The sequence below is a fragment of the Aquarana catesbeiana genome, linkage group LG12, assembly GCF_042186555.1.
Source record: "Aquarana catesbeiana isolate 2022-GZ linkage group LG12, ASM4218655v1, whole genome shotgun sequence".
NCBI classification, from domain to species: Eukaryota; Metazoa; Chordata; class Amphibia; order Anura; family Ranidae; genus Aquarana; species Aquarana catesbeiana.
This window is the reverse complement of record NC_133335.1, coordinates 229382505-229404402: the sequence shown is the minus strand read 5'-3', so window position 1 is coordinate 229404402 and position 21898 is coordinate 229382505. Positions and strand designations below refer to the sequence as shown.

Here is a 21898-nt window from a genome sequence, read left to right as displayed (position 1 = left end):
ACATCCTCTCTGGATGGCAGTAAAACCTGCCAGAGGCTCTCGCCTTTCCCAATTCCATCTGAAACTAAAGAGCAAAAATGTTTATAGATGCACTGTAATGATACTTTCTCTTTAAGTAATATCAGATTGATTTTCCTGGATCTGATTGGCTCACACATAGCTGTCTGCATAATAATTAGCCGCACGTTTTAATTTCCTTTTTGTTGTATGTAGATTGCTGAGAATTCTGTGTGGTTGTTGTGTGTTTAAAAGTAACATAAAACCAGCAATTAAAGCCCTGGGTTTTCTTTATAGTGCTTATTCATTAAGTAATAGGAAAGAATTAGGAGAAGGAATCGGTAATTGCGCGGCATGTAAACAGTCATTTTTTGGCCTTTGTTCATTTTTATGTTTAAGTGGCTTAAAGGGAAACTCCTCAGTTCCCTTCTGCGCTTCATTCTAACACTTTCTGGTTATTTAAAAATATTTTGCGGCAGGGTACAAGTGTGGGGGTTGGGCCCAGTCCCCTCACCCCTTGCTGTACCATATATTGTGTTTAGTCATGTGACCATGGGAAGGAGCCAACTCTGTTCAGAATTATATAACCTGCAAAACTTGGTATTTTAAAGTGGTTGTAAACCTCAGACATGAAATATGAACAAAGCATATCCCTCTATGGTGTGCACTTGTCTCAGTCCAGAGCACTAAGTGTCATTTCTATCTGCTGCCTCCTTCCTCTGCTATCAGCATGATAGGGTGATAGGTTTATTGGCTTCTGTCCAAAAAAAATTGGCCCTGGTGTATGGGTTTGATTTGGAGACCTTGGATTGCAGACCCCTTGGGGGTGGGGACTGGTGTGTGGAGTGCTGCATAGATTGATGGCGCTTAAATATATATATAAAAAAATAAATAAATAATATAGTGGATGGGCATCTTGATGGGACGCAATGTGCGGGGATGGGGACAATTGTGGATGCTCACTCAGGATGGACTGGTGTCTTTATTCAACCTTACTATGTAACTATGACGAGTTTTCCTGATACCAAGAGAAAAATGATGACGGGAAGGGAGCTCCAGCACACAGCTTGTGATTGACAGCCTCTGGCTTAAAGGGAACCTCTGCAGTTCCCGTCTGCACTTCATGAAGGCAGTACAGTAGTGTAGTGGTTGACACTTTAACCTAGCAGTAAGAGGGTCGCTTGTTTGAATCCCAACCACAACACTACCTGCCTGGAGTTTACATGTTCTCCCTGTGCCTGCGTGGGTTTCCTCCAGGTATTCCAGTTTCCTCCCACACTCCAAAGACATGCTGATAGGTTAATTGGCTTCTGTCTAAATTGGCCCTAGTATATGTATAAGGGTTGTCCCGATACCGATACTAGTATCGGTATCGGCACCGATACCGAGCATTTGCCCAAGTACTTGTACTTGGGCAAATGCTCCCGATGCTTCCCCCGATACCTGGAAGTCAGCTGTGATCGGCGCATGGGGGAGTTACAAGATTCTCCCCCAGCGGCTTTAGTGACATACAGCGGTGATTGGTCACCACTGACTGTCACTGCATCCTCCTCCATGCCCCCTCCGTTCCTGTCCCCCACCGCTGTCCCCCTCCGTTCTGCCGTTCCTCTCTCCTTTTCTGTCTCCCTCCGCTGTCCCCTCCGTTCTGCTGTGCCTCTCTGCTATCCCCCTCCGTTCCGCCGTTCCCCTCTCCTTCTCTGTCCCCCTCTGCTGTCCCCCTCCGTTCCGCCGTTCCCCTCTCCTTCTCTGTCCCCCTCCGCTGTCCCCTCCGTTCTGCTGCCCCCCACTCCTTCTCTGTCCCCTCCGTTCTGCTGTCCCTCTCTGCTGTCTCCTCCGTTCTCCCCCTCCGTTCTCCCTCTCCGCTCTCCCCCTCCGTTCTGCTGTCCTCCTCCTCCTTCCTTTGTGAATGGACAGAGTCAGCTGACTCTGTCTATTCACATAACTGAAACATTGTAATCTCCTGTGATTACGATGTCTCAGTTTATGAATGGAGAGGAGCCGCTGTCTTCTCTCCATTTATTCTCAGTGCAGCTGAGGCTGCAGAGAAAGGGACTGGGGAATCTCTATCCTCTGTCTCTTTCTCTGTCTCAAGGGGGAGATATCAGAGGTCTGTTAAGACCCCTGATATCTCACCAAAGCCCCCCAACAGGGCTGATTAAAAAAAAACAAAAACAAAAAAACACATATTGCAATAAAGAACAAAAAAAATATTATTGTAAAAAATAAAAATTGTAAATAAAAAAAAAAAACACACACACATACACCGTTCACCCCTTTCTCAACCCCCCCCCCCCCCCACACCCCCAAAAAAAAAGAAAGCACTGTTAAAAAAAAAACACTGTCACGTGACATTAAAAAAAAAGTATCTGTAATCGTTATCGGCGAGTACTTGAAAAAAAGTATCGGTACTTGTATTCGGTCCTAAAAAAGTAGTATCGGGACAACCCTAATATGTATGTATGTATGAGATTGAGTTAAACATTTCTAACAAACTTCCTGCTCTCTATTGCCCCCACAGGATGTGGCAAGACCTACACTATGCTGGGCACAGACAGAGAGCCGGGGATATACATAAGGACCCTGAATGACCTCTTCAAAGCCATCGAGGAGACCAGTGACGATATGGAGTATGAGGTCATCATGTCTTATTTAGAGGTAAATGTCATGGAGGAGATTAACAAAAATGAAAGCCAGGGGCTCCAAGCATGATGCACAGGCAACTAAATACTTAGAGTGACTCCACTTTTGTTGAGCAAAAAAAAAAAAAAAAACATTCCCCTTTTGGGTGATCTATGTACATTACAAAGATTTTGACAAACTATGTTGCACAATTCCTATCTCTTTTGGTAGTCTGAAGAAATCCCTGTGTGTCTGTGCCCCTGTGCAGAAGTAAGTCTAATGGGAGTGGATTCATGATTGTCAATCAGCTGCTGCACCTGCAGGGCTCTAATGAGGAAAATTGCAGGGTCTGCATCCCTTTAGATGTGATTTCCTATTGGAATATCTCACTCAAATGTCCCGCTGTGTGTCACGGAGCTGGCTGGGTTTGTGTTGGGCGTGCGGTGTAACAAGGTCTCGCCCCCCCTAGACCGGCTCGTGTGATAGTATCAGTGTTCTGCCTATGAAACGAGCCGGTCTAGGGGGGCGGGACATCTTCGCTGTGTGTGATCCATCCAGGGGAGACCAGGTGAGTATGTATTGATAATGGGGCACAGTAAAGCTGCATTAATGGGTCACAGTCAAGCTGCATTGATTGCACAGAGAGGCTGGGTTCAGGGGCTCAGTGAGGCTGCGTTCACAGACACAGTGAGGCTGCGGGTACAGTGAGGCTGCGGGTACAGTGAGGCTATGGGCACAGTGAGGCTGCATTCACAGGCACAGAGAGGCTGCGGTCACAGTGAGGCTGCGTTCACGGGCACAGTGAGGCTGCGTTCACAGGCACAGTGAGGTTGCGTTCACGCTACAGAGAGGTTGCGTTCACAGGCAGAGAGAGGTTGCGTTCACAGGCACAGAGAGGTTGCGTTCTCAGGCACAGAGAGGTTGCGTTCACAGGCACAGAGAGGTTGCGTTCTCAGGCACAGAGAGGCTGCGTTCACAGGTACAGAGGCTGCGGGAAAAGTGAGGCTGTGTTCATGGGCACAGTGAGGCTGTGTTCACAGGCACAGAGAGGCTGCGGGCACAGTGAGGCTGCGTTCACAGGCACAGAGCGGTTGTGTTCACAGGCACAGAGAGGCTGCATTCACGGGCACAGTGAGGCTGCGTTCACAGGCACAGAGAGGCTGCAAGCACAGTGGGGCTGCGTTCACAGGCACAGTGGGGCTGCGTTCACAGGCACAGTGAGGCTGCGTTCACGGGCACAGTGAGGCTGCGTTCACGGGCACAGTGAGGCTGCGTTCACGGGCACAGTGAGGCTGCGTTCACGGGCACAGTGCTGCTGCGTTCACGGGCACAGTGAGGCTGCAAAGATGGGCACAGTGAGAGTGCATTGATGGGCACAGTGAGGCTTCATTCTTGGGCATAGTGAGGCTGCATTTGATGGGCACCATAAAGCTGCATTGATGGGCACACCAATGACACCAGATTTACTTTTCTCACCTTGGCCAAACCCTATTTGTATTTCGTGATTTGGACACCCTCTAATGTTAAAGCCATACTCTACTCTTCCATAGACCAGAGCTCTTCTGTAACCATACGGATCATGTGACGCTCAAGAATGGGTACGTTGTACTCAGCTGAAAGCTCTCTATCAGAAGGACGTTCTGTACATACGCCGTGACCCGCAGATCGAATTTATCTTGATAAGCACACACGCCTATAGCCTGTCCTTTCCGCCAGCTCTCCTCTTGTTTCTCCAAAAGACCTGATAACATTTACAGTTTGCTTGGCTGCAACATCCTGGTAAGCGGGGCAGATAATCGCCATGGCGATGGCTGGAGTCAGACTTTGCGGCCGTATCTTTTCTGTTACGCCGTTGTCGTTGGTTCTTTATGGCCTGCGCAATATTTGCTCACGAAGCGCTTCGGAGTAACTGAGCCGGAAAACAGGGAGCCGGGAGAAAAAAATCAGAGTAAAATGAGAATGGAAGTAAACGCGTCTCAGATCGTGTTACCGCCGCGGCGATGCCGCTTACCTATTCTCTGCCGTCTGAGTGTCCCCAGCCATGATACAGAATCCCTCAGAAGTCTGATCCCATTCTGCAGATAAAGGGCTGACGACGTTTTCCTTTTTAAAGGACAAGCAGCTGTTCAACAAAACCTGTATTATTACAAATAAAGAAAATGGATCCGTTGATTTTTCTTTAAAAGGGCAGGTGCTGGGACTGCCAACCTCATCCTATCCTCCTCCTCATCCCGTCCTCTCCATCCCATCCTCCTCATCCCGTCCTCCTCACCCCGTCCTCTTCACACCGTCCTTCATCCCGTCCTCTCCATCCCATCCTCCTCATCCCGTCCTCCTCACCCCGTCCTCTTCACACTGTCCTTCATCCCGTCCTCTCCATCCCATCCTCCTCATCCCGTCCTCCTCATCCCATGCACCTCATCCCGTCCGCCTCATCCAATCCTCCTCACCCCGTCCTCTTCACACCGTCCTTCATCCCGTCCTCTCCATCCCATCCTCCTCATCCCGTCCTCCTCACCCCGTCCTCTTCACACCGTCCTTCATCCCGTCCTCTCCATCCCATCCTCCTCATCCCGTCCTCCTCACCCCGTCCTCTTCACACCGTCCTTCATCCCGTCTTCTTCATCCCATCCTCCTCATCCCATCCTCCTCACTCCATCCTCCTCACCCCATCCTTCTCATCCTGTCCTCCTCTCCCCATCCTCCTCATCCCGTCCTCTTCAATCCGTCCTCTTCATCCCGTCCTCCTCATCCCATCCTCCCCATCTTGTCTGCCTCACCCTGTCCTCCTCACCCTGTCCTCCTCACCCCGTCCTCCTCACCCTGTCCTCCTCAACCTGTCCTCCTTATCCCTTCCTCTTCATCCCTTCCTCTTCATCCCGTCCTCTTCAGCCCGTCCTCTTTATCCCGTCCTCCTCATCCCATCCTCCTCACCCCGTCCTCTTCACCCCGTCCTCCCCACCCCGTCCTCCCCACCCCGTCCTCCTCACCCCGTCCTCCTCACCCTGTCCTCAACCTGTCCTCCTTACCCCTTCCTCTTCATCCCGTCCTCTTCATCCCGTCCTCCTCATCCCGTCCTCCTCATCCCGTCCTCCTCACCCTGTCCTCAACCTGTCCTCCTTATCCCTTCCTCTTCATCCCGTCCTCTTCATCCCATCCTCCTCATCCTGTCCTCCTCACCCCGTCCTCCTCACCCCGTCCTCCTCACCCCGTCCTCCCCACCTTGTCCTCCTCACCCCATTGTCCTCACCCCTTCCTCCTCATCTCGTCCTCTTTATCCTATCCTCTTCATCCCATGCTTTTAATCCTGTCCTCTTTATCCCGTCCTCTTCATCCTGTCCTCCTCATCCCGTCCTCCTCATCTCATCCTCCTCATCCCATTCTCCTCATCCTGTCCTCCTCATCCCGTCCTCCCCATCCCATCCCCTTCATCCGGTCTTCCTCATCCCATCCGCTCCAACCTATCCTCCTCATCCCATCCTTTTCACCCCGTCCTCCTCACCCCGTCCTCTTCAATCTGTCCTCTTCATCCCATCCCCCCCCATCTTGTCAGCCTCATCCCGTCCTCCTCACCCCATCCTCCTCACCCTGTCCTCCTCATCATTGTCCTCCTCATCCTGTCCTCCTCATCTAATCCTCCTCATCGCATGCTTTTCATCCTGTCCTCTTTATTCCATCCTCTTCATCTCATCCTTTTCATCCCGTCCTTTTCGTCCTGTCCTCCTCATCTCATCCTTGTCAACCCGTCCTCCTCATCCTGTCCTCCTCATCGCCTCCTCTTCATCCCGTCCTCATCCCATCCTCCTCATCCCGTCCTCTTCATCCCATGCTTTTCATCCTGTCCTCTTTATCCCATCCTCTTCATCCCGTCCTCTTTATCTCGTCCTCTTTATCCCTTCCACTTCATCCTGTACCCCTCATCCCATCCTTCTCATCCCCTTTTCTTCATCCAGTCCTCTTCATCCCGTCCTCTTCATCCTGTCCTCTTCATCCCGTCCTCTTCATCCCGTCCTCTTTATCCCGTCCTCTTCATCCCGTCCTCTTTATCCCGTCCTCTTCATCCTGTGCTCCTCATCCCGTCTTCTTAATCTGGTTCTGTTCATCCAGTCCTCTTCATCTGGTTGTCATCCCGTCCTTCTCATCCCGTCCTCTTTATCCCGTCTTCTTCATCCTGTGCTCCTCATTCTGTCCACCTCATCCCGTCCTCTTCATCTGGTCCTCTTCATACAGTCCTCCTTCATCTGGTTCTCATCCCATCCTTCTCATTCTGTCCTCCTCATCCTGTCCTCCTCATCCCGTCCTTCTCATCCCGTCCTCCTCATCCCGCCCTCCTCACCCCGTCCTCCTCATCCCGTCCTCCTCATCCCGTCCTCCTCATCCCGTTCTCCTCACCCTGTCCTCCTCATCCCATACTCTTCAATCGTCCTCTTCATCCCGTCCTCTTTATCCCATCTTCTTTATCCCATCCTCTTCATCCTGTGCTCCTCATCCTGTCCTCTTCACCCTGTGGTCCTCATCCTGTCCTCTTCACCCTGTGGTCCTCATCCTGTCCTCTTCATCCTGTGCTCCTCATCCCGTCTTCTTCATCCTGTGCTCCTCATTCTGTCCGCCTCATCCCATCCTCTTCATCTGGTCCTCTTCATCCCATCCTTCTCATCCCGTCCTTCTCATCCCGTCCTTCTCATCCCATGCTCCTCACCCCGTCCTTCTCATCCCGTCCTCTTCATCCCGTCCTCCTCATCCCATGCTCCTCACCCCGTCCTTCTCATCCTGTCCTCTTTATCCCTTCCTCTTCATCCTGTGCTTCTCATCCCCTTTTCTTCATCCAGTCATCTTCATCTGGTCCCCCTCATCCCATTCTCCACATCCCATCCTTCTCATCCTGTCCTCCTCATCCAGTCCTCCTCATCTCTTCATCCCATGCTCCTCATCCCGTCCTTCTCATCCCGACCGCTTTATCCCTTCCACTTCATCCTGTGCCCCTCATCCCGTCCCCCTCATCCCCTTTTCTTCACCCAGTCCTTCTCATCCTGTCCTCTTTATCCCTTCCTCTTCATCCTGTGCTTCTCATCCCCTTTTCTTCATCCAGTCCTCTTCATCTGGTCCTCTTCATCCCGTCCTTCTCATACCGTCCTCCTCATCCTGTTTTTCTTCCTCTGGTCCTCTTCATTTGGTCCTTCTCATCCCATCCTCCTCACCCTCTCCTTCTCATCCTGTCCTCTTTATCCCGTCCTCTTCATCCTGTGCTCCTCATCCCATCTGCCTCATTTTGTCTTTTTCATCTGATTATCCTCATCCCGTCCTTCTCATCCCGTCCTTCTCATCCCGTCCTTCTCATCCCGTCCTTCTTATTCCGTCCTTCTCATCCTGTCCTTTTCATCCTGTCCTTTTTATCCCTTCCTCTTCATCCCTTCCTCTTCATAGTGTGCCCCTCATCCCGTCATCATCATCCCCTTTTCTTCATCCAGTCCTCTTTATCTGGTCCTCCTTATCCCATCCTCCTCATCCTGTCCTCCTCATGCCATCCTCCTCATCCCATTTTCCTTCCTCCAGTCCTCTTCATCTGCTCTGCCTCATCCCATCCTCTTCATCCCGTCTACTTCATCCCGTCTACTTCATCCTGTGCTGCTCATCCCGTCCTCTTCATCCCATCTTCTTCTTCCTCCTGTCCTCTTCATCTGGTCCTGCTCATCCAGTCCTTCTCATTTTGTCCTGCTTATCTGGTCCTCCTCATCCTGTCCTCCTCATCCCCTATCCTTCTTCTCAAGGTGCTGTACATGGAAATGTTTAAGAAAACTCTTCTACTTTTATTATTTATCTTATTTTAGACCCAGTGACATCATCCCTGGGTCTCTGTGCTTATCTATGCAATGCAGGCCAACCATGGCTGGTAGGAGGGGAAATCCAATGAGTAAAAGGGAGGAGACAGTCAGGCTAGGATGGGAGGGCTAGATGATGCTGGACATCCTCTAGCCAGGAAGGGTGAGCACTGACCTGTGACCTGTGAGCTTTGAGCTCACAGTGTGCAGTGAAATCAGAGAAAGCCATTTCAGTCCAGGAGAGGAGCTGATACAACTGCGCAAGACTGAAGAGGAGGCCGGAGTTCAACATGACTCTGGCACCATCACTCAGATAGCTGGGTTAGTAGCCGGCTTCCTCCGTTATGTAGCAGTTTGGTGTTTGACTTCAGTTGTGTAGGATAGTACGGCTTCTGCTGTGTCTCCACTTCTAAAAATCTTCTTCTCTTCAATGTACAGATCTATAATGAAATGATCCGGGATCTACTAAACCCATCACTGGGCTACCTGGACCTGCGGGAGGACTCCAAAGGTGTCATCCAAGTAGCCGGTATTACAGAGGTGTCCACCATCAACGCTAAAGAGGTAAAATATTATACACCAATCTTACCCAACCCAGAGGAACCCTGGAAATCATTTTCAGGTCTCAGGGAACCTAAAACCCATTAATTGTTGAACAGTAAACAAAATACATCTTACATTGGTGGTCAGTGGGAAGAATGTTCCTTACATTGGTGATCAGTGAGAAGAATGTCCCTTACATTGGTGATCAGTGAGAAGAATGCTCCTTACATTGGGGTGATCAGTGGGAATAATGTTCCTTACATTGGTGGTCAGTGGGAAGAATGCTCCTTACATTGGTGATCAGTGGGAAGAATGTTCCTTACATTGGTGATCAGTGAGAAGAATGTTCCTTACATTGGTGATCAGTGAGAAGAATGTTCCTTACATTGGTGATCAGTGAGAAGAATGTTCCTTACATTGGTGATCAGTGAGAAGAATGTTCCTTACATTGGTGATCAGTGAGAAGAATGTTCCTTACATTGGTGATCAGTGGGAAGAATGCTCCTTACATTGATGATCAGTGGGAAGAATGTTCCTTACATTGGTGATCAGTGGGAAGAATGCTCCTTACATTGGTGATCAGTGGGAAGAATGTTCCTTACATTGGTGATCAGTGGGAAGAATGCTCCTTACATTGGTGATCAGTGGGAAGAATGTTCCTTACATTGGTGATCAGTGAGAAGAATGTTCCTTACATTGGTGATCAGTGGGAAGAATGTTCCTTACATTGGTGATCAGTGGGAAGAATGTTCCTTACATTGGTGTTCAGTGGGAAGAATGTTTCTTACATTAGTGGTCATTAGGAAGAATACTCCTTACATTGTTGGTCAGTGGGAAGAATGCCCCTTACATTGGTGGTCAGTGGGAAGAATGTTCCTTACATTGGTGGTCAGTGAGAAGAATGCTCCTTACATTGGTGATCAGTGAGAAGAATGTTCCTTACATTGGTGATCAGTGGGAAGAATGTTCCTTACATTGGTGATCAGTGGGAAGAATGCTCCTTACATTGGTGGTCAGTGGGAAGAATGTTCCTTACCTTGGTGGTAAATGGGAAGAATGTTCCTTACGTTAGTGGTCAGTGGGAAGATTGTTCCTTACCTTGGTGGTCAATAGGAAGAATGTTCCTCCCTGGGTGAGAATTACTATTATGGGGTTGTCCTATCATCCTATGACATTAGCGGAGTGACATTTTATCCTCGGGCGGACAAGTTCAGACCCTTCCCTCTTCTCATAGATCATGCAGCTGCTGATGAAAGGGAATAAGCAGAGGACGCAGGAACCTACGGCAGCCAATAAAACCTCATCGCGGTCACACGCCATCCTTCAAGTCACCGTTAGACAGAAAAATCGCATCAAGAACATCACTCAGGAGGTGCGGATGGGAAGGCTGTTCATGATAGACCTGGCCGGATCAGAGAGGGCTTCCCAGGTACTGCAATATTACTATTATTATTATGATAAATATTATTATTATAAATATCATTATTATAGATATCATTATTATTATGAATGTTATTAACGTTATTATTATGAATAATATTACCACCCCCCCATCAAATCATTCCCTGCATCCATTACCTTTTGTACCACCACCCCCTCCCTTTAGAATGTAAGCTCTACGAGCAGGGCCCTCCTGTCCCTTCTGTACTGTAATTGTGCTGTCCCCCCTCTACATTGTAAAGCACTGTGTAAACTGTTGGCACTATATAAATCGTGAATAATAATAATTATTATTATTATTATTATTATTATTATTATTAATAATTGTATATAATATTATAAATATTATTATTATTAATGTTATTAATGATATTATGAATGTTGTTGTTATTATTATAATTTTTTTTTTAATCTTCACAAATTTGTTTTTAGGTGTTACCATTTAGTTATCATGTAGGAGTTATCATTTAGTTATCATGTTAAAAAAGACACAAGTCCATCTAGTTCAACCAAAAAAATAAATAAAAATATCCCATTAACGCAATCCTTCACCCACAGTTGATCCAGAGGAAGGCGAAAAACCCCAGCAAAGCATGGTCCAATTTGCTACAGCAGGGGAAAAAAATCCTTCCTGATCCCCCAAGAGGCAATCGGATTTTCCCTGGACCAACGTTACCTATAAATGTCAGTACCCAGTTATATTATGTACATTTAGGAAATAATCCAGGCCTTTTTTAAAGCAATCTACTGAGCTGGCCAGAACCACCTCTGGAGGGAGTCTATTTCACATTTTCACAGCTCTTACTGTGAAGAAACCTTTCTGTATTTGGAGATTAAATCTTTTTTCCACTAGACGTAAAGAGTGCCCCCTTGTCCTCTGTGATGACCTTAAAGTGAATAACTCAACACCAAGTTCACTATATGGACCCCTTATGTATTTATACATGGTGATCATACCCCCCCCCCCTTAATCTCCTCTTCTCAAGAGAGAATAAATTCAGTTCCTCTTTCCTCATAGCTGAGCTCCTCCATACCTCTTATCAGTTTGGTTGCCCTTCTCTGCACTTTCTCCAGTTCCCCGATATCCTTTTTGTGAACTGGAGCCCAAAACTGAACTGCATATTCCAGATGAGGTCTCACTAATGATTTGTACAGGGGGGCAAAATGATATCTCTCTCTCTGGAGTCCATACCTCTCTTAATACAAGAAAGGACTTTGCTCGCTTTGGAAACCGCAGCTTGGCATTGCATGTTATTATTGAGCTTATGATCTACCAAAACCCTCCACTATGGATCCCCCCCAGTTGTACTCCCCCTAGTATGTATGATGCATATTCTTAGCCCCCAAGTGCAGAACTTTACATTTATCAACATTAAACCTCATTTGCCACTTAGTTGCCCAATTAGACAGGGCATTGAGGTCGGCTTGAAAATTGGGGACATCCTGTAAGGACGTTAGTTCACTGCATAGCTTAGTGTCTTCTGCAAAGACTGAAAAGGTACTTTTTTTAATCCCAGAACCAATATCATTTATAAAGGTATTAAAAAGTAAGGGTACCAACATTGAAACTTGGGGTACACCACTGATAACCTTATACCATTCAGAATAAGAATCATCAACCACTACTCTCTGAATTTGTTTTTTTAGCCAGTTTTCTATCCATCTACAAATTATGCTTTCTAAGCCTGTAGACTTTACCTTACACATGTGTGGGGAACTGTGTCAAAAGCTTTTGCAAAATCCAAGTGTACCACGTCCACCGCCACCCTTCTGTCCAAGTATACCACGTCCACAGCCACCCTTCTGTCCAAGTATACCACGTCCACCGCCACCCCTCTGTCCAAGTATACCATGTCCACAGCCACCCTTCTGTCCAAGTATACCACGTCCACTGCCACCCCTCTGTCCAAGTATACCACGTCCACCGCCACCCCTCTGTTCAAGTATACCACGTCCACAGCCACCCCTCTGTCCAAGTATACCACGTCCACAGCCACCCTTCTGTCCAAGTACCATGTCCACAGCCACCAGTGTTCATTTCATCGACTAAATTGACTAAAACATTTTAGTCGACTAAATAAATACTGTTTTAGTCTACTACAATACGACTAAAACTAAAACAACTGAAATAACTAAAATACGACTAAAACTAAAATGCCATTTTAGTCAAAAGACTTATGCCCCGTAAACAAGCTCGGACATTGATCGGACATTCCGACAACAAAATCTATGGATTTTTTCCGACGGATGTTAGCTCAAACTTGCCTTGCATACACACGGTCACACAAATCTTGTTGGAAATTCCAAACGTCGAGAACGCGGTGACGTAACAACACGTACGACAAGCCGAGAAAAATTCAACAGCCAGTGCGGCTCTTCTGCTTGATTCCGAGCATGCGTGGAACTTTGTGCGTCGGAATTGTGTACACACGATCGGAATTTACGCAAACGGATTTTGTTGCCAGGAAATTTGAGAATCAGATCTCAAATTTTGTGCGACGGGAATTTCCGATGGAAACTGTCCGAAACTGTCCGATGGAGCCCACACACACGGTCGGAATTTCCGACAACAAGCTCCGATCGCACATTTTACGTCGGAAAGTCCAACCGTGTGTATGGGGCATAAGACTAAAACTAAATTGAAATTTTACTTCAAATTGAACACTGGTCTGTAGTGCATGTTCATATCTCAATACCATAAATGATAACATATTCGATTTTTCACTCCAGCAGTATATAATGAGTTTGGAAATTGTAAGGAAATGTTAACTAATGCATTACAATTTAATTACACCCATTAGATTTTAGATGACTTTTTCGATGGACTAGATCCGTCCCAAAAGTCAGACGGACCTAGAAATAAAACATGTTTCAAATCTTTTTGACGGACTTGAGTCCGGTCGAAAAGTCCGCTTGTCTGTATGCTAGTCCGACAGACAAAAACCGACGCTAGGGCAGCTATTGGCTACTGGCTATGAACTTCCTTGTTTTAGTCCGGTCGTACGTTATCACGTACGAATCCGTCGGACTTTGGTTGATCGTGTGTAGGCAAGTCCGTTCATTCGAAAGTCTGTCAAAAAGTCCGTCAAAGTCCATCGAAAAGTCCGCCGGACCTAGTCCGTCGAAAAACGCCCGCCCGTGTGTACGCGCCATAAAATGAGTTTTAGTCGACTAAAATGTACTGGAGATTTTAGTCGACTAAAACGTAGAACACTGTAGTCAACTAATGCCGCTTACACACGGTCGGATTTTCCGACGGGAAATGTTCGATGGGAGCTTGTTGTCGAAAATTCCGACCGTGTGTAGGCTCCATCGGACATTTTCCGTCGGAATTTCCGACAAACAAAATTTTGAGACCTACATCTCAAATTTTCCGACAACAAAATCCGTTGTCGTAAATTCCAATCCTGTGTACGACGCACAAAGTTCCACGCATGCTCGGAATCAAGCAGAAGAGCCGCACTGGCTATTGAACTTAATTTTTCTCGGCTCGTCGTACGTGTTGTACGTCACCGCGTTCTCGACGTTCGGAACTTCCGACAAGATTTGTGTGACCGTGTGTATGCAAGACAAGTTTGAGCCAACATCCGTCAGAAAAAATCCATGGATTTTGTTGTCGGAATGATGCGATCGTGTGTACGGGGCATAAAAACAAACAATTGAGGAAGACTAAAATGGGACTAAAACGAAAATGCCATTTTAGTCCTAAGACTAATGCCCTGTACACACGGTCGGACTTTGTTCGGACATTCCGACAACAAAATCCTAGGATTTTTTCCGACGGATGTTGGCTCAAACTTGTCTTGCATACACACGGTCACACAAAGTTGTCGGAAAATCCGATCGTTCTAAACGCGGTGACATAAAACACGTACGTCGGGACTATAAACGGGGTAGTGGCCAATAGCTTTCATCTCTTTATTTATTCTGAGCATGCGTGGCACTTTGTGCGTCGGATTTGTCTACACACGATCGGAATTTCCGACAACGGATTTTGTTGTCGGAAAATTTTATAGCCTGCTCTCAAACTTTGTGTGTCGGAAAATCCGATGGAAAATGTGTGATGGAGCCCACACACGGTCGGAATTTCCGACAACAAGGTCCTATCACACATTTTCCGTCGGAAAATCCGATCGTGTGTATGGGGCATTAGACTAAAACTAAATCGAAATTTGCTGGCAAAATTAACACTGACAGCCACCCCTCGGTCCAAGGTTTTACTTGCCTCTTCATAAAAAGAAATCAGGTTTCTTTGACAACTTCTGTCTTTCGTGAATCCATGCTGTCTGTTGCTTAAAATATTTTTTTCCAGCAAGAACTCGTCTATGTGGTCTTTTATTAAACTCTCCAATATCTTCCCGACTATAGAAGTTAAAACTAAAAAAATCTAACAGGTCTATAGTTACTTGGTAAAGACTTTGATCCCTTTTTAAATGTGGGCACCACATTGGCCCTACGCCAATCCAGTGGTACCATTCCAGTCATTAAAGGGTCCCTAAAAATTAGAAACAATGACAGAGCTCAATTCTTTTAGGATCCGTGGGTGGATGCCATCTGGGTCGAGGTGCTTTATCCACCTTTATTCTGTCTGAATATGTCTGGACCATACCACTTTTGAGCCATGGTTTGGAAAGGCGTGAACCAGAAAACGTATACGTTATGTAACATCTCCGGCTATAAAAAATGCCGCACTGAATTTTCTCCGTCTTTGTCCCCAACAAGGGCCTTTGAGGCTTATAATGAAGCTGCTATTTTATAGGTAACCTGAAACCCAGCCGAGGACAAAAGGCGCTCTCACTGAGGAGCCATTATCGCTCAGCCTAGCCGTGGAACTTACATTGGGTGATAGCGCCACCTTGTGGGTCTCTGGCGGACATAGTCCTGTTCCAATTACAGGCGGCTCGTCAGGATAGAATTGTGGAGGCTCCCAACTGCCTAAATGTGCGACCCTCAAGGCCATCATTCTCATTCTTTCATTACTGCCTGCAGTATCGTATAGCACATTATCAAATTTTCCATCCTTTGAAATTTCCAGACACTGCGGTCGAAAACAAATGTCGATTAACCCCATTAATGATTAGGAAATCAAACGAACGTTCTTCAAATGAGTTTCAAATGAAATGAGATAGAGAGACATCTGATATACAGGGCATCCGGAAATTATTCACAGCGCTTCACTTTTTACACATTTTGTTATTCCTTGTTCCAAAATGGATTCAATTCAAAATTTTCCTCAAGATTCTACAAACAATACTCCATGATGACAACGTGAAAGAAGTTTGTTTGAAATTTGCAAATCTATTCAAATCAAAGGAAAAAATCCCATGAGTATCACAGCCTTTGCCATGACGCTCAGAATTGAGCTCAGGTGCCTCCTGCTTCCACTGATCATCCTTCAGATGTTTCTACAACTTGATTTGGAGTCCACCTGTGGTAAATTCAGTTGATTGGACATGATTTGGAAAGGCACACACCTGTCTATATGGGGTCCCACAGTTGATGTCAGAGCACAAACCAAGCCATGAAGTCCAAGGAATTGTCTGTAGACCTCCAAAGACAGGATTGTGTGGAGGCACAGATCTGGGGAAGGGTACAGAAACATTTCTGCATTGAAGATCTCAATGAGAAGAGTGACCTCCATCATCCATTAATTGAAGAAGTTTGGAACAGTGGTGGCTGGTGAAGCTTTAGGATGGGGGGTGCAAGACTCTGCCCTTCCTTTTTGGCCCCTCTCACTTCTCATAAGCTCCACCCCTTATAGAATCCACCCACTCCATCCCCTGTATTCCACTTGCTTCCACCTATATAGTATCAGGAGTATACAGCCCAGCATCACAGGACAGAGTATACAGCCCCAGCATCACAGGACAGAGTATACAGCCCCAGAATCACAGGACAGAATATACAGCCCCAGAATCACAGGACAGAGTATACAGCCCCAGAATCACAGGACAGAGTATACAGCCCCAGCATCACAGGACAGAGTATACAGCCCAGCATCACAGGACAGAGTATACAGCCCCAGAATCACAGGACAGAATATACAGCCCCAGAATCACAGGACAGAGTATACAGCCCCAGAATCACAGGACAGAGTATACAGCCCCAGCATCACAGGACAGAGTATACAGCCCCAGCATCACAGGACAGAGTATACAGCCCCAGCATCACAGGACAGAGTATACAGCCCCAGCATCACAGGACAGAGTATACAGCCCCAGCATCACAGGACAGAGTATACAGCCCCAGCATCACAGGACAGAGTATACAGCCCCAGCATCACAGGACAGAGTATACAGCCCCAGCATCACAGGACAGAGTATACAGCCCAGGCATCACAGGACAGAGTATACAGCCCCAGCATCACAGGACAGAGTATACAGCCCCAGCATCACAGGACAGAGTATACAGCCCCAGCATCACAGGACAGAGTATACAGCCCCAGCATCACAGGACAGAGTATACAGCCCCAGCATCACAGGACACAGAGACAGATGCTGTGCCAGCATCACGGCACAGCGTATACAGCACCAGCATCACAGGGCAGAGTATACAGCTCAGCCTCACAGATCAGGGTATATAGGTCAGCATTACAGATACGGTATATAGATCAGCATCACAGATAGGGTATATAGATCAGCAGCATCACATAATGGGTATATAGATCAGCATCGCCACATAAAGGGTATATAGATCAGCAGCATCATATAAAGGGTATATAGATCAGCAGCATCACATATAGGGTATATAGTTTACCAGCATCACACATATACTGATCTTGCAGCATACTGTCAGCACCCCCACACCGGTGGAGGACACAATAACAATAATCCCCCCCCCCCCGGATAGCAGCACACTAATAGCACCCCCCCGGGGTCCGGCACTTACCGGGCTGTGGTGTCCTCTCCTCCTGTTGTGTCAAGTTCAGTGGGCAGCAGGCAGCTGCGGCGGTGGAAGAGTCCACTCCTCATGCTTCCTCCTCTCTGTGTCTCCTCTTCCACCAAAGCACCAAGGCATCCAATAGGATAGCCTGGCACTTTGGCCAATCGGGAAGCAGGTCTCACTGTCCTGCCTACTGATTGGCGGGGAGGCACTGTGGTACGAAAATAGTGAAAATTCATTCGCTATGGTCACACAATTGGGTGGGATCAGGGCGCACTCTCTGCGCCCCGAGCCCACCCTTTTTTGAAGCTTATTAGAGCCTCTGGCTCTAATCAGGTGATTAAAAAAAAAAACACCCCCTCCCACCCCATAGGAATCCATGCATCCGGCTTCCTGAAAGGGGCCGGGCGCATGGATAGGGAGGCAGCAGCAGGGATAGGCGGGACAGCGCCTGTCCGCCCACAATGCATGGGCCGTCACTGGTTTGGAACCACCAGGACTCTTCCACCCGGCCAAACTGAGCAATCGGGGTAGAAAGGTCTTAGTCAGGGAGGTGACCAAGAACCCGACAGAGCTCCAGCGTTCCCCTGTGGAGAGAGGAGAACCTTCCAGTAGAACAACCATCTCTGCAGCACTCCACCAATCAGACCTGTATGGTAGAGTGGCCAGATGGAAGCCACTCCTTAGTAAAAGGCACATGACAGCCTTCCTGGAGTTTGTCAAAAGGCACCTGAAGGACACTCCAACCATGAGAAACCAAATTCTCTGGTCTGATGAAACAAACATTGAACTCTTTGGCCTGAATGGCAAGCGTCATATCTGAATGAAACCAGGCACTGCTCATCACCTGGCCAATACCATCCCTACAGTGAAGCATAGTGGTAGCAGCATCATGCTGTGGGCATGTTTCTCAGCGGCAGGAACTGGGATATCAGTCAGGATTGAGGGAAAGATGAATGCAGCAATGTACAGAGACATCCTTGATGAAATCCTGCTCCAGAGCGCTCTGGACCTCAGACTGGGGTGAAGGTTCATCTTCCAACAGGACAACGACCCTAAGCACAAAGCCAAGATAACAAAGGAATGACTACGGGACAACTCTGTGAATGTCCTTGTGTGGCTCAGCCAGAGCCCAGACTTGAACCCGATTGAACTTCTCCGGAGAGATCTGAAAATGTCTGTGCACCGACGCTCCCCATCCAACCTGATGGAGCTTGAGAGGTCCTGCAAAGAAGAATGGGAGAAACTGCCCAAAAATAGGTGTGACAAGCTTGTAGCATCATACTCAAAAAGACTTGAGGCTGCAGTTGGTGCCAAAGGAGCTTCACCAAAGTATTGAGCAAAGGCTGTGATACTTATGTACATGGGATTGTTTTCCTTTTTTATTTTTAATAAAGCTGCAGAGATTTCAATCAAACTCCTTTCATGTTGTCGTTATGGGGTATTGTTTGTAGAATTTTGAGGAAAATAATTAATGTAATCCATTTTGGAATGAGGCTGTAACATAACAAAATGTGGAAAAAGTAAAGGTGGCGCCAGTGGATAGCATTCCTGGTTTAGCTCTTTGATTTAACTTTTTCGGTAGAGATGCACTTTAAGGAGTCTACTTATAAAAACATTGGTGTGCCAAAGCTGAGCAGTTGCGAGTAATCCCCATAACGTGTATAATATGTTTATTTTTTTTTAATGATTGTCAGCTCCATCTAGTGGCCGCAATGCAGAATTTTCCTGCAATTCCATAAATTGGTCAAATTCCCCATTATAGCCACTAGATGGAGATGAAGATAAGAGGAAATAAACTTTTTAGACATGCTGGGATTATTTGCATGGGCTGTGTTCATGCTGAGATATTCGCACAGCAATAGACCTCCAACTGTCATTTTGCTTGGAATGCAGACTCAGAACCGAGGACAGAGGATGAAGGAAGGGGCTCACATCAACCGCTCTCTGCTGGCTCTCGGAAACTGTATCAACGCTCTGAGCGACAGAGGAGGGAACAAATACGTCAACTACCGAGACAGCAAGCTGACCAGACTTCTGAAGGTGCGGATTATTGTTCTGTCACATTGCTGGATATTTTAGGCTCCTCTGTCCAGTAAAAGGACTTATACAGTAATTATCTGCACAAGTGTTTCATAAATTTGTAGAAATTATATATATTTTTCATACAGATATCATTATGGTGTCCTTGCTCTTCTTTATGAGATCCTTAACCACTTCAGCCCCAGAAGATTTGGCTGCTGAATGACCGGGACATTTTTTTTGCGATTCGGCACTGCATCGCTTTAACTGACAATTGCGCGATCGTGCTGCGCTGCACCCAAACAAAATCGGCGTCCTTTTTTTCCCCACAAATAGAGCTTTCTTTTGGTGGTATTTCATCGCCTCTGTGGTTTTTATTTTTTGTGCTATAAACAAAAAAAAGCGACAATTTTGAAAAAAACACAATATTTTGTACTTTTTGCTATAATAAATATTCCCTTTTTTTTTTTTTTTTTTTTAAAGCAATTTTTTCCCAGTTTAGGCCGATATGTATTCTTCTACATATTTTTGGTTAAAAAAAAACGCAATAAGCATATATTGATTGCTTTGCGCAAAAGTTATAGCATCTACAAAATAGGGGATAGTTTTATGGCATTTTTATTATTATGTTTTTTTACTAGAAATGGCGGCGATCTGCGATGATTTTTATCAGGACTGCGACATGGCGGACACGTCGGACACTTTTGACACATTTTTGGGACCATTGGCATTTATACAGCAATCAGTGCTATAAAAATGCATTGATTACTGTAAAAATGTCATTGGCAGGTAGGGATGAGCCGAACACCCCCCTGTTCGGTTCGCACCAGAACATGCGAACAGGCAAAAAATGTTTTTGAACACGTGAACACTGTTAAAGTCTATGGGACAGGAACATGAATAATCAAAAGTGCTAATTTTAAAGGCTTATATGCAAGTTATTGTCATAAAAAGTGTTTGGGGACCTGGGTCCTGCCCCAGGGGACATGGATCAATGCAAAAAAAGTTTTAAAAACGGCCGTTTTTTTCGGGAGCAGTGATTTTAATAATGCTTAAAGTCAAACAATAAAAGTGTAATATTCCTTTAAATTTCGTAGCTGGAGGGTATCTATAGTATGCCTATAAAGGGGCGCATGTTTCCTGTGTTTAGAACAGTCTGACAGCAAAATGACATTTCAAAGGAAAAAAAGTCATGTAAAACTACTCGCGGCTATTAATGAATTGCCGGTCCGACAATACACATAAAAGTTCATTGATAAAAACGCCATGGGAACTCCCCACAGGGGAACCCCAAACCAAAATTTTTTTTAAAAATGACGTGGGGGGGTCCCCCTAAATTCCATACCAGGCCCTTCAGGTCTGGTATGGATATTAAGGGGAACCCCGGCCAAAATAAAAAAAAAAAAAAATGGTGTGGGGTCCCCCTCAAAATCTATACCAGACCCTCCAGGTCTGGTATGGATTTCAAGGGGAACCCCGTGCCAAAATTTTAAAAAACAAAGGCGTGGGGTCCCCCCAAAAATCCATACCAGACCCTTATCCGGGCACGCAACCTAGCAGGCCGCAGGAAAAGAGGGGGGGACGAGAGAGCGCCCCCCCCTCCTGAACCGTACCAGGCCACATGCCCTCAACATTGGGAGGGTGCTTTGGGGTAGCCCCCCAAAACACCTTGGGTGAAATGTGCAGCGCTTATGTGATCATATAAACCATAACAAATAATATGAGTACAAAAAACGTGAATAATAAATGATGTGCTCAAAAATACTCCAAGCAGTCCTCTATTATGACATGTGATGTCTATAAACAGAGGAACTTGGACGTGTGATGCCCAAAAAAGAAAAAAGTCAGTGACAAGCTTCAATCGTGTAATAATAATCCTCAACCACATGTGGATATAATATAGTGACAGTCTTTAACTTCCAATATGTATGATGTAATAACAGTTAATAGTAGGTCCACCACCAAAGACACCAGAAGCTGCTTACCAGAGGGATTGAACTCAAATAGGTGTACACCTAGTGAGTCAATCAAGCTTTGTGGTATAATATACCAAGGGGATCAGATGCTCTATCCAGATATGACCTCCAGATGGACCTCCGAATAAGTGTAAGGTATGGATGGACTCAATAGATATAGGCAGTCAGCCCCATCATTAAAAGAAAGAGGAAGGCATATAGTATAACTCCGTATGGAAATTTTAATACATAAAAAGCAAAGGAAATACACTCACGTGTTTAGCAGTAAAAACACCTTGTCCCCATGTTGATGGGGACAAGGGCCTCATCCCCATAACCCTTGCCCGGTGGTTGTGGGGGTCTGCGGGCGGGGGGCTTATCGGAACCTGGAAGCCCCCTTTAACAAGGGGACCCCCAGATCCCGGCCCTCCCCCTGTGTGAAATGGTAAGGGGGTACAAAAGAAGGCACAAAGAAGGGATGTTTCAGGATGGAGAGCGGGGGAAAGGAGCGATAAATATGTCGTTTTTCAGCCTCTTCCTTTCCTGAATGAACACTGTGAACTATCAGGTCCAATCACTCCTGTGTCCAGTATTTACTATGCTTCAGTTTGTGAATGAGCA

General features: G+C 46.5%; 1 protein-coding gene across 1 annotated transcript in view; it reads left to right on the top strand.

Moving 5' to 3' along the window:
- The window catches only part of KIF19 (kinesin family member 19), an 82775-nt gene that overhangs the window by 37261 nt on the left and 23616 nt on the right, over positions 1-21898 (top strand). The window contains exons 5-8 of the mRNA XM_073606882.1: positions 2516-2652; positions 8874-8999; positions 10213-10407; positions 19197-19343. Of these exons, the coding sequence (XP_073462983.1) occupies positions 2516-2652; positions 8874-8999; positions 10213-10407; positions 19197-19343 (605 nt within the window). The remainder of the gene's footprint in view (positions 1-2515; positions 2653-8873; positions 9000-10212; positions 10408-19196; positions 19344-21898) is intronic.